A 13,461-nucleotide genomic window follows, 5' to 3' on the forward strand; every position below is an offset into this window, starting at 1 on the left:
ATTTCAATTCTTTACCAAAAACTGTCAGAATATCTCCACAACGAGGAAATATTGAGAGTTTCCATTGTTAGAAAGAATTTCAAAGACACGAGAGAAGAGAGCTTTGTGTCACCAGGAGAGGAATGTGTAAAGTTGATAACAGAGCAGCAAGATCAAAAATGAAATGAAAAAGGGGAACAGGGAGATCCTTAAGGGGATACTGAAATAGAAAAGGCCAGACAGCTCCTTGTCTACAACCATTGAGACATTGAACCTTACAAACTTTATAGCCAAGTGATTAACACCAAATCTCTAAAAGAAGAGATTTTTAGCCAGGATTCTTTGCCAAAGAATAAATTAAAGTACCATAACTGCCAATTATAAACCCACGTGGGTTTACTCTTTTACTTGTTTCAGTCATTTGACTGCGGCCATGCTGGAGCACCGCCTTTAGTCGATCAAATCGACCCCGGGACTTATTCTTTGTAAGCCCAGTACTTATTCTATCGGTCGCTTTTGCCGAACCGCTAAGTGACGGGGACGTAAACACACCAGCATCGGTTGTCAAGCAATGCTAGGTGGACAAACACAGACACACAAACACACACACACACTTATATATATATATACATATATATGACAGGCTTCTTTCAGTTTCCGTCTACCAAATCCACTCACAAGGCATTGGTTGGCCCGGGGCTATAGCAGAAGACACTTGCCCAAGGTGCCACGCAGTGGGACTGAACCCGGAACCATGTGGTTGGTTAGCAAGCTACTTACCACACAGCCACTCCTTTCTGTAGAAAAAAAGAAACCCTTTTCTCCCACCCCTAACCCTAACCCTCCATATATATATATAAAAAAAACTTTACGGAGAGTGACGATCTTCTTCTTCAAATGTAAACAAACAGACATGGCAGTTATGGTACTTGTACCGAAAGATGGCCAATTAAAGTCATCAAATGTTTATGTACATCATTAACAACAATGTTTATTAATGATGAAAATTAGAAAAGATTTTTCAGTAATTATTCAGGGAATTACTACATGGAATTACATTTCTTTCTTTCTGTCTGTCTGTCTGTCTGTCTTTTCACTTATTCTACATAGATTTGCAAGACCAGAAAAGCCAGAATTGCAATCAAAATTTGGAAAGTAATCAAGAAACTACTTTGTTAGGGTCACTTGTATACAGTGTGAGCTGAGTATTTGTGAACCCAATTTACTGGGCCCCAAAACGAAAGATGTCCCAACATAATGTCGTGTGGTAAGGTAAAAAATTTGTACTTTCTAATTCCTCTTTCAGATAATATGACTATGATATATAATTAGCATAAACATGGCAGATTACTATCTGGAAGAGGAAATGAAAAGGTATCTCAGGTTCATGGCTCTTGCTACCAATCCCAGTGAAGCAGACATCATCAGCTGCTTGAACCAAGCCGGTTCCTTTGTGTTCAGGATTATGGAAAGAGCTGGAGCCCTTTAGCAAGGACATGCCATCTGTGTGAAAGAGAGAGAGTAGCATTAGCGACAGCGTGACACTATCAGGACAGCTGCGTTTGCCCAGCAAGTTTAGCACATCACCAACAACATCCCTGGTGGGGGGGGGGGGTCAAGGGCCATCACTTAGCAGTATAAGGGGTAGGAGTCCAGGATTGAATTTGTGGCGCATGAGGACATCAGGGACCAATTCTATAAACTACAAATAAAATGAAAGAAATTCCTGACTGACAAAACCTAGGAGAATGTGACCATGTGACTTCCAACATGTGATCACGTGACTTCCAACATATGATCATGTGACTTCCAACATGTGATCACGTGACTTCCAACATGTGATCATGTGACTCCCAATTCTCGTTATTTGAATTCCCTCGACTGCTGTGCTGATAGAATCATTGATGGTTGGGCCAAATTACAGTTCCACAATTGTTGGTAGGAGTTCACCTGAATGTGGAATACAGTCATTCTCGTAGTCTCATAGGGACCATTGTAGACAGTGAGGGTTGTTCTGTTAAATAGTCTGTTTCTTTAGTCTATCCTACTTGAATATGGCTGCAGTTTTTAGCTGGGAGTATGTTTTCTTTTCTTTGGTTCGTCTTATTCTATTCTGTGTTTTGTCTCCAAATAGCAATGGGCCTTACCCTCCTCCATATATTTCGATGACGCTTTCAGAAATGAAGACAATAAAAAAACAAGATCATTGGCTTCAACTAATACCATGTTCAGTAACCTTGCACTCAATTTCGATTTCTTTTTTTTTCTTTTAAATTAAGAGTCCTGATTCTATTTCAAATTATCCTTTAATTAGATTAGTTTGTTTCAATGAAAGAACGATATGTTTGGTTAGAGACAGCAGTTCCTTGTCAATTAGGATTAGTCACCGTAGATCACTTAGTTCCATAAATACAAACAGAAGTAGAATGCTTGTAATGTGGGATTACGGACTACAGAGTGAGCAATCCACATCTTGTTAAAGTTGCTGAAGTAAGCCAAGTACCGACCTTGCCACCAACACCGTGGACCAGGCTTAGGAGTAGAAGGGTTTCCTCTAAAACTGTAATGAAGTTGAAAAACAGCAGTTCTATCGATATATGCAAAAAAGCCAATTTGGAAAAGTAGCCAACTCACAGAAATGAGGTGAAAATAGTAAAATGAGAAATAAAAATAGAAATGAAAATGTTTGCTTAGTTATTCTGAAGAAATGTTTCTAAAATAATATTACTTACCAACAAAACCAATGCCAGTGGTCCCAGGTAAACAATGAAAGCGAAGAAAAGGATCATGAGCCAAGTAAATATGCCACGGATAACCCAGTTCCTCCATCTGTAATTTAGAAATCAAAAATCAGTTTGGAACATTGGAAATCCATTATAAATATTGGAAGACATCAAGCCGACAACTGTTAAGCAAACATCAGAACAACATAAGAAATACAGAAGGAAAAAAAAAATCTGAAAAAAATAAAAAACCAAACAAAATCAATTAGGTTAGACAAACATAACAACGTTTTGTGAATCCATTAGAGAGGATAAAAGAGAGGAGGAGGAGGCATGGCTGGAGAGACACTCACTCACTGATGCACTTTTCAAAGAAGCTCCACTTCCATTTAAGAAATAAATGGCAGTTCCAGTCTGCATGTATCAGAGTTTTCTTTAAGAACAGCCACGGCTTGTTTGGCAGATGGAATTCTTGAAGAAATAACAGACACTCGTTGATTCCTTTCAAAACATTTTGTATTGCATTGAATTCCACCAAAATAATTGACGACACAGTTTTGGTTTACTTTGCCCGTAATTATATATATATATGCGGATGTGCACATATACAATGTGTGTATGTGTGTGTGTATATGAGTGTGTGTGTGTGTGTGTGTGTTTGTGTTTGTGTGTGTGTATGTGTGTGTGTGTGTGTGTGTGTACACTTTTTCCTGTCTTATAAGAATTAAATACTCAATCTTTCTGCTATTTTCACAACTATACTCTGTTTGAAATTTACTTTCTTGTCTGTAATACACACACACACGCACACACACACACATACACACACACACACACACACACGCACACACACACACACATACACACACACACACACGATAGAACATTGGTTTACAAGTTAATTTGTTCCTGAAGGCTGTTTGTCATCTGAAATGTTGGTAAATCGAAGAGAAGGCAATTCAGGAGACGAAGGTAAATTGGATCAGTGATGTGCACCGAGAGAAAGCATAAAAGCTACGACAGTAAGAGATGCTCCCTCACCCCACAGACACAGCCAGCCTGTCCCCAACAGTTGTTGCCCCCTTGCATGTTCATTACTCGAGACACTGCTACCTAAGATATTGTTTGTGATGTGTTTGTAAACGAAGGTTTCACTGATTGTATATATGTGTGTATATGTATGTATCATCATTACCATCCCAACTCCTCCCACCCCCACATCCACTCTTTCAACCCTTCCCAATCTTTACAAAGGTTGTCTACTTCTCTTTCTCCCATTTCTCTTGTCTCTTTCTCCCTAAACATTTTTGCAAACCCCACCCATGACTAGTCATCTACTACCTATTTCTTTACTACCCACAAGGGGCTAAACACAGAGGGGACAAGCAAGGACAGACAAACGGATTAAATCGATTACATCGACCCCAGTGCATAACTTACCTTGAGATGCCATCTGGACACCCCATCACTGCTATTTATCTCTTCAGAGATCCACCAATTTATTCTCTCTCTCTCCTAAATGCCTGTTGCAATGTAGCTCCTCCACAACAAACCCTGCTCTACCCCAACCATTTCTCTTATACATTGCCCCAATCTAACATAGAGACAATGTCCTCTGCTTGGGTTTTGTGTTCTTGCTAGCTGGATGGCGACCTCACTGCTGCTGGTGCCACATCATAAAAAGCACCCAGTCCATGCTGTGAAGTGGTTGGTGTAAGGAAGGGCACCCAGCTGTAGAAACCATGTGAAAGAGGACACTGGAGCCTGATGTAGTTCTTGGGCCTATTGGATCCTGTTGATCCTATGCTAACATCAAACATGGATGTTAACTGATGATGGTGGTATGTATGTTGCTCCAGCATGGCTGCAGTCATATGACTGAAACAAGTAGTGAAATAATAGAATACATATGCACACACACACACTTACTTCCATAGGGCGCTGGCCCTTCTCTCTTTCTGACCCATCATGCATTGCTTACATCTCATCTAACACTCTTCAATCTTTCAATCTGTCGTAGGACTTGGCTGCCATAAAACCTGTGAAGCCGGCACAATTGCCACGTATTAGATCTCCTTCTCCCTTGTTTTGCTCTTCTGGTTACTGCCCTCTCTTCCCTTTCCCCTGGAACCACTTCCATCCCTCATTATCATCCCTGCCCACACTATTTCCACCAATTACTATAGCCTCTTTTGTACCTCTAGATCTGCCCACCTCTCCTACTTCTTGCACATCATCCCACTGCTTTCTGCTCCGGTCCCTTTCCTGAACTGCTAACATTTCTCTGCAACAGCACTTCCACCATTGTTCATCACTCTCCTCCCCACTCACCCCCTTTATGAAAATACCCATTCTCTCATTCTCCCTCCCACCACCCTCTCTTATGCTCCCCTTTTCCTTCCTTCAGAGTTTGCCCTTTGACCCTATCGCAAGGCTTCCTCTCTACCTCCCTTAGCTATGTCTCTCCTCTATTGCCGTGTAAGCCTCCCAACACCCAGCATAAATCCATAGAACCACTCTCCCTCCTCCCACTTTTGAATACGCACCCCCACCTCTTTTAGTTGAGGGGGTCCTTTTCCATTTTCTGTCTTCTTTTCTAGGAAGTCAACTGGTGACCTCACAAGGGCCAATGACATGGAAAAAGCATTGAAACAGAGGAACCGTGCCAAAGTTGGCATTGGAGTTTGCTGTAGCACCGTGGCCTGCAGGGTCGAGTCAAACTGTCCAATCCATGCCAGCATGGAAAATGGATATTAAATCATGATTCACACACACACACACACACACACGCATTTATATACATATAGTAATGTAACAAGATTATGTTTTAAGGATGATTATGATGATGATAGTAGTGGTAATGATGCTGATGATTATTGGTCTCAACAACAACAAGAATTACATTTACCTTGGATTGAGATTCGCCAATGCAGAATCTAAAATCTCTGTAGTTTTGTCGCTTCCTTGTGGAAGACTGCCAGCGGCACCAAGGTCTTGCGGTAATGGTTCTGCATCATCTTCCTCAGAGCGCTGCAAAGAAAAACACACAATTTCTAAGACACAGATACAATTATTGGAAGCAGGCACAAACATTTTCGGTGCTCGGTCACCACTTTTGATAATTTTCAAATAACTTTTCATAATCTGAATGATTGTATTGCTGAAATTGTCAAAAGGAAGGACCAATGTGCAGAGGTGTGACAGAACAACAACAACAACAAACACACATATAAACACCAAAAAGGAAAAAAAAACCCCCAAAACCCAACCACAACAAATCCTCAACCATTGTTCGGTGAGGAGTTCCATGATTTTAGAAACTGTTTTAAGTGAAGAAATAGACTTTCTTCCAGCTGACCGACCCTTCTTTCAGAGAAACATTGAAGAAGGGACAGCTAAAAGGAGGAGAGGCGGCACCATTACTAGGCTGGTACTTATCTCAGCTGAGCAGACTGAAGCAACATGAAATGAACTAACTTGCTCAAGGATATAATGAACCACTCAGTGTAGGAATCAAAACTGACAACTCATGATCTTGAGCTGAACCACCGGGCCACGCATGCATGCACACACACAAATTACATGAAGATGAGAAAAGCTGTGGGTCCTTTAAATTGGTTGGCATCCTTTCTGTCTCGGGAGACAATGGAGTTGCGCATAAAGTAGTCTAGTCCGGCTTTTATATTTCATGTCCTGATACATTTCTTGCTGTGGCTGTGTAGTCCTATCTGGTTGGTTGGTTGGCATCTTAAAATACTTTAAGTCCTTTAAATACTGTCCATGATATTCTAAAGGAGACTTAGCAAAATAGGGCTTGAGATAATCCCTGATATAGTGAACCAGGGAACAGAGGTGGGTGTCGTTATCTAATGACTAGTTTAATAGCAGTAAAATAATCAAGTGTTAATGAGAGCAAAGGAGGGTCTTCAGAAAGAAGCAGCCACAGAGACATCAAACGGATGGAGGAAGTTTTGAAAGAAAGAGGTGTGTTGTAGCATCACTGATGCAGTTTGGATTTCACCTGGGTAAGAGTAGCACTGGTCCTCTATCTACAGAGAGATGTTAGTTAAGAGTTGGCCTCTCTCGTATACGCTGATGTGGAGAAGGCCTTCAACAAATGCCATGGTCTACAGTCAGGTGGTCTTTAAGAAGACAAGTTATCCAGTGTACAGAAGAGACAAACAGAAAACGAGAACTCACTCTGGTGTATCCAGGGTGAACCCTGGACAGACCAGAAAGAACGGAAAAGTCAACCTTGGTGGAATCTGAACTGAGAACATAAAAACAGATAAAAGGCCCCTAAGCATTTTGTCCGACACCCTAAGGATTCCACTGGGTTGCCAACAACAACAACAGCAGCAGCAGTAATAATAATCTTTTCTGCTTTCGACATAAAAAAGGAAATTGTAGGGGAGGGGATAATTAATTATGTCTACCCCAGTACTCAACTGGTACTTACAGACCCTGAAAGAATGAAAGGTAAATGTGACCCCCAGCAGAATTTGAACTCAGACCATAAAGAAGGAGTAAATGCCTTTTGTCTGGTATGCTAACGATTCTGCCAGCCTGCCATCTTAGCCGCGGCATTGGCAGCGGCATGGTAATGGATGACATTGTCAACAGCAACGAAACAGCTGTCATCAGAAGGAAGCTGCAACTAATTCATATCTCTGTAACCATTGAAGTTGTAGACTGAACACCAATCTGTTTGGTCATAGCAACCCTTCACAAGCAGACGATTCAGTCTTTGCAGTCCTCATGACACATTGCATCATACATTAGTAAATAAAATTACGTAAATCGGAGAAGATAACACCAAAATTTTAGTAGGTTTCCTCAACAATTAGTCATGGAAGCTATATTATAAGTAAAATACAATAAAAGATAGTGACAGCACAGTATCAAACTAATTCCACTTTTTACTGCAAAAATAAACCTGGAATTAAAGATAAAAAGTTTGAAATTCTCTGATATTGATATCAATGTAATTGCAACATTATTCTCATGATTACTGCTTCACAGAAAATGGCAAAAACACACACACAACAGAGAGATGCTTCATTCGGAAGAGAGGAAGAAGAAGATTTAGAGACATCAATACAGCAAGGAACTTTATTATTGCACCTGTTGAAATATAAAGGATTAATAGAGAAGTGTATGAAACATCGTTAAATTAACGAGAAAGGCTGTCTCTTGTATATACTGGATGTATGTGTGTATACTGAACTCACATGCTCAGCATGTCATTAAATATATATATATATATATATATATATATATGTGTGTGTGTGTGTGTAGAGAGAGAGAGAGAAGAAAGGTGATATGGAAATAGATTCTGAGTAATACTTTCTGATAACAAAACCATTTGTAACTGTGCAAGAGATTTTCCAATTGATTGGTGATAATCCGCTTCGATTAACAACTCCTTCCATGTTAACAAAAGCTATCATCAGCAATATGGATTATTAGATCCTACGCACCACTGTGACCCAATTCCTTCTCACAGTTTAACACAATTTCAACATGGCTCCTTCCTGCAAGCTGATCCTCCATCCCAGCCCTAAAAAATGTGGGTTCTTCAACAGCTTTTTAAAGGAGAGAATCAACTGTAAAGATGTCTTGTAGAAGTGAATTCGTCTGAGAGAGATGAAAATATAAGTCTTACAAATCTGTGCACAACACAAATGTTTATGGTTATCAGCATGAGAAGGTTCATGCTCGTTACTATTAAGGGCACAAGGTAAAGGAATGGGTTGTTGGGTTTATTTAATGAAAAAAAGATGTCCATAACCTACAGAAACACTTGTTTAAAATCATTCCCACTCTTCTGTTTATGCTTTAAGATTACAATATAAAGCGGCAAGCAGAATTGGTGGGGTTGCTGGTGGAGAGAAAGGCTGGGTGGCATTTTCCTCTGTCTTCAGTCTCTTCCCCCCTCCCCCACCCCACCAAAAGGTGACTTTGTGCCAGACTTTGAAACACCCCCCCCCACCTGCACTGCTGTCCCTGTTGCCCTTCCACAAACTACCTCCTCCAGGTACTTGATGTAGGCCTCTGTATTGGTTCTGAGGCCATACTGGAAGATGACTGAAGGCATTACGTTGCCCTCACTGGTGATCACTCCAAACACCATGATGTTGACTGGATGTTTGATTTTTATCACTCTTGGTACATGTTTTGGGGACACAGTAAGACCTCAGATCCACACCCAAACACTCTGAAATGTTCATATTGGAGCTTCCGGTGTGAATGCCAAGCAGTACAGCAAGTTGCTTCCAAATTTTCGGCAGAGTGAATTGCATCACGGTGCTGTTGTCTTCACAGATAGTCCCCAACTGACCCTACTATACTGTGTAGTCAACAAAACAAAAACAGACAGTGTGCATGCATGAAATTAAAAATATAAAATGACGACAATTTACCCATTGCACCGTGTATGTATATATGTATATAAGAGACCAAGACCTTTGGAGGTACGGCTGTGATTGAGAAGACCCAGCAAGTAAAGTGAGATCACAGCTGTGACCGATACTAGTGTCACATAACCAGTCCACTTAGCCCTTTCGTTACTACCCCGGCTGAAACCGGCTCTAGATCTGAGTACAAATGTCTTATTTTCATAAGTTTTGAATTAAAATCTTCCACCAAACCTTAGTCACAATTTATGTTACTAACACTAGCTAAATGATAACTAAGTTATTTTACTAAATTCTTTGTTATATTTAAAATTAATTGAAAGAAACACAGAGCATCTCAAAATAAAAACAGTAACGAAAGAGTTAAAAGTACCCTTGAATTGTTGGGCGATATGCTGTGCTTGAGAAAACATGTGGCATCAGGTGAAATTGTAGTCATGGCTGATGCCAGTGCCACCTGACTGGCACACATGCTGGTGGCATGTAATAACCACCATTCAAGTGTGGGTCAATGCCAGTGCCGCCTGACTGGCTCTCTATGCCAGTGACACATAAAAAGCACCATCCAAACGTGGTCGATGCCAGTGCCACCCCCACCCCCCACTGGTGGCATGTAAAAACAGAGACTACACCCTCAGAGTGGCTGGTGTTAGGAAGGGCATCAAGCTATAGAAACCATGCCAGATCAGATTGGAACCAGGCGCAGCTGCTCTCTGGCTTGCCAGTCCTCAGTCAAACTGTCCAACCCATGCCAGCATGGAAAGCAGACGTTAAACGATGATGATTTATCAATACACACATATATCTATGTGTGTATGTGTGAGTGTGTGAATATTTACATTTGTTTTTAATTTAAGCACAAGGCCAGCCATGTTGAGGGGGAGGGGGTTAGCCGATACTGTTGACTCCAGTGAGATTTGAACACGGAAACTTAGAGCCACAACAAATAGCACAAGACATTTTGCCAACACTAACGCTTCTGCCAATTTGCTGCCTCAGAAACCATTAATAATAAAAGCTGGGAGTTGTGCAAATTATGGGCTGCACAGAAATTATACAAGAAGTCAAGAGACATGTTGACCATGGCATGTTGTTGTTACATTTGAGAAAGGTGAGTTGGCAGGGAGGGGTGGGTGGGGTGGAAAGAAAACAACCCCTGCTGCCACCATGTGGATTGGACTTTTGAAGTCTAAATCAATATGGCTAAACTGGAGCCCTGAGGGTGGGAAATGTGGGCTTTCATGAATAAACTGACTGGATCAAGGGACATCATCATCATCATCATCATCAACATTTAGCGTCCGCTTTCCATGCTAGCATGGGTTGGACGGTTCAACTGGGGTCTGGGAAGCCAGAAGGCTGCACCAAGCTCCAGTCTGATCTGGCAGAGTTTCTACGGCTGGATGCCCTTCCTAATGCCAACCACCCTGAGAGTGTAGTGGGTGCTTTTTACGTGCCACCTGCACAGGTGCCAGACGGAGCTGGAAAACAGCCACGGACGGATGGTACTTTTTACGTGCCACCAGCACGGGGACCAGGCGAGGCTGGCAACGGCCACGAACGGATGGTGCTTTTTACGTGCCACCAGCACGGAGGCCAGTCGGGGCACTCAATAATAAAAATAATAATAATAATAATAATAATAATAATGATAATAATAATAATAATGATAATGAATACTTTTTCCTTTTTCTCTGTCTTTCTTCCCCTTTTCTCTATCACATGACTTTGTAAATGAACAATCTGCTGTGTTTATTTTAATGGCCTACCTACCAATGTATACAGTGTGTTTTTCTGCCCTAGGTGTCAGGAAGACACTTGGCAAGAAATGGGAACAGAAGTGAAAGATGATGACAATGATGATGATGATAATAATAATAATAAAAAAAATAACAACAACAACAACAACAACAATTGTTCCAAATTTTGAATAACAAAGAAAATGAAAAAAAAACAGGATGAGTGTGAGGATGGCTATGTGGTGAGAGCAAAATTCCTGTTGATTGTAACATTACTGAGTGAACTTTATTAGATGTAGAAAACACTTCAAAGTGTTTTTCAAGTGTTGGGGGTGGGGGTGGGTGTGCCGACACAGCCATAAATTCTCGTTATCTGACTTGTTTGACCTTAGCAGAGGTGGAAATTATAAAAGAGAAGATTCAATCCATTCTACTTGTGACAGATAAAACCTTAAGTTAGGAATAAAACCTTGTTAAGACAGGAAAACAGCTGTTGTGTGGAACCAGAGGTCATTTCTCAATGACAATATCATATGGAGCTGTCTTCACTAAACTGGACCAGAGAAACAGTATTAAATCAAAGGTGGAGACAAAACAGAGGCGCCATGAAAATATCTCTAATATCAAATAGTTGAGACACTACTTCTACAGCACCGTTTAAAGGAAGGATGAACATTTTGTCTGAAGAAGCAGACATGATGGTCTTTAGTCATTGCTACCTGTGTTCTTAATCAACGATAATGAAGAAGAAGGAGATTTCAAATCAGAAAGAATATTTCACTGGAAAATTTACAATTTTTTTTTTGTCTAATAATAAAACATTTTGGTTTAGAGGCTATTTCAATGACAGAGGGTATAATTAATTAGTGTCATTTACATTAATTATGGTTGTTATTCTCACTCGCTCTCATCACCTTGTCCCAAAGTAGAAAGAAAACAAATGGAGTAATTTGTATTTTGTTTAGAGAAATGAAAATCCTGTATTTTTGGTTTCTAAAATATTTCACTCGAAATAAACGTTTGAATAAACACTTAAGAAGAAACTGAGAAACTGTCTGCAGAGCAGTTTCCTGTTAGCATCAAAATCTGATCATTAATATAGGTCTGTACAATTACATTGAATATATTCGTACACATTCAAATGTAGAAAGAAAGCATGCGAAAAATACAGCACTGGGCCATGAATTATGTTACTGGAGTGTAGGAGATGCTTTTCTGCGTTGTTAGGCATCATCAGTTATGGGCAGTGAATCTGTTGTTTGGAGCCCATTAACAACTGTTCTTATATTTAAATAGCAAACAATATATTTGCTGATGTGTGCAAAGTTTTGTCAAGCTAGAATTAATAAATTAAAAATGCACTAAACATGGGGTTGATTGGAATATAGATGTGTACAATATTAAATGCTTTGTGTGGACTTGAAAGTGGAAAGACCTTTGCTGGTAATTAAACATTTAGTTGAATTTAGAGACAACGGCTAGCATTCTGCTTCTCACAAGGTTTAGATCATTGCTGTGACACAACCAGAATTAACTGATCCGACCCAAATATATTATTGAGATATAACTTATTTACTTCTGGAGTGATATGCAACCAAATTGATTCTGGTAAATTCAGAACTCCAGACAAGGAGTTAATGGAATTAGTTAAACAGCTTCATATTTTCTTTCAGTGGCTATTTTTGAGGGACTTAAAATAAAATATTAATTAATTATTAACAAAAGAGTAAATCCTTAATTGGAAATTATGAATATGGAAATACTTATGAAAAATTAAAACAAAAAGAAGGTTAGTGAAATTTTGGGAAGCCCATAGCCCTCTGTGAACTGTATTATTGTTTTTAACCCTGAGTAAACAGAGCTGCTTAGCTCTGGGTCAACTGTGTTGTTTAGTTGTCTGGGTTAAACAGAAACATTTCAGGGTTACAGATGACCCCTTCTATGAATGCCAGTTTTTACTAAGTTGTGGTCAATGAAAAGTCTTGGAGATGTTAGGAGAATTAATATCCAAGTGTCTAATCATCACAGCTGTTTGAGTGGCAGCAGCAGATGGTTTCACTCATTGCCAACATCAAATATTTATGAACAACTGCACACAAGACGAAATATCATCAATCTAGATGACAGCAGAAATAAATTTAATTATTTCATTTCTTTTGATTAAAATCAATGGATGTTTCGACCGATGAACTGACAGCGATTTCAAGAACTAATGGTCACAAACTGCTGCCATATAAAGGATAGAAACCAAAAAAGGAAACAGTTTGCTTAATCTGATTAGATTGAAGTAGAAATCAGAAAGAGTGTAAAGTTGATTAAAAGTTGATGACAAAACCCTAGATTTTCGTTTCTAGATTCTTTTGATAAAAAAAAAAATTTTTAAATTGTGAAATTGTTGGGATTCGTTCTTGTATATAATTAACCTGAATTTGGCTGGAATAAAAGTTGATAATTAGAATTGCTGACCCAGTTTGTATAGTTTGATGTAAAGATTGAATGTTACGGTTACTTTACTGAATGAAAAGAGTAAACGGTTGATCAAAAACGAAACAGAACAAAACAAGGATCACGTCAGACATCTGCCGATCACTGCAATTGACCCTC

General features: G+C 39.7%; 1 protein-coding gene across 3 annotated transcripts in view; it reads right to left on the reverse strand.

Moving 5' to 3' along the window:
• The window catches only part of LOC115211914 (phosphatidate cytidylyltransferase, photoreceptor-specific), a 286,511-nt gene that overhangs the window by 83,511 nt on the left and 189,539 nt on the right, over positions 1 to 13,461 (reverse strand). For all 3 annotated transcript variants that reach the window (XM_029780666.2, XM_036509250.1, XM_036509248.1), the window contains 2 exons: positions 5,611 to 5,732; positions 2,712 to 2,808 (listed from right to left, as the gene is read on the reverse strand). In XM_029780666.2, the coding sequence (XP_029636526.1) occupies positions 2,712 to 2,808; positions 5,611 to 5,732 (219 nt within the window). The remainder of the gene's footprint in view (positions 1 to 2,711; positions 2,809 to 5,610; positions 5,733 to 13,461) is intronic.

The sequence above is a fragment of the Octopus sinensis genome, linkage group LG1, assembly GCF_006345805.1.
Source record: "Octopus sinensis linkage group LG1, ASM634580v1, whole genome shotgun sequence".
Taxonomy (NCBI): domain Eukaryota; kingdom Metazoa; phylum Mollusca; class Cephalopoda; order Octopoda; family Octopodidae; genus Octopus; species Octopus sinensis.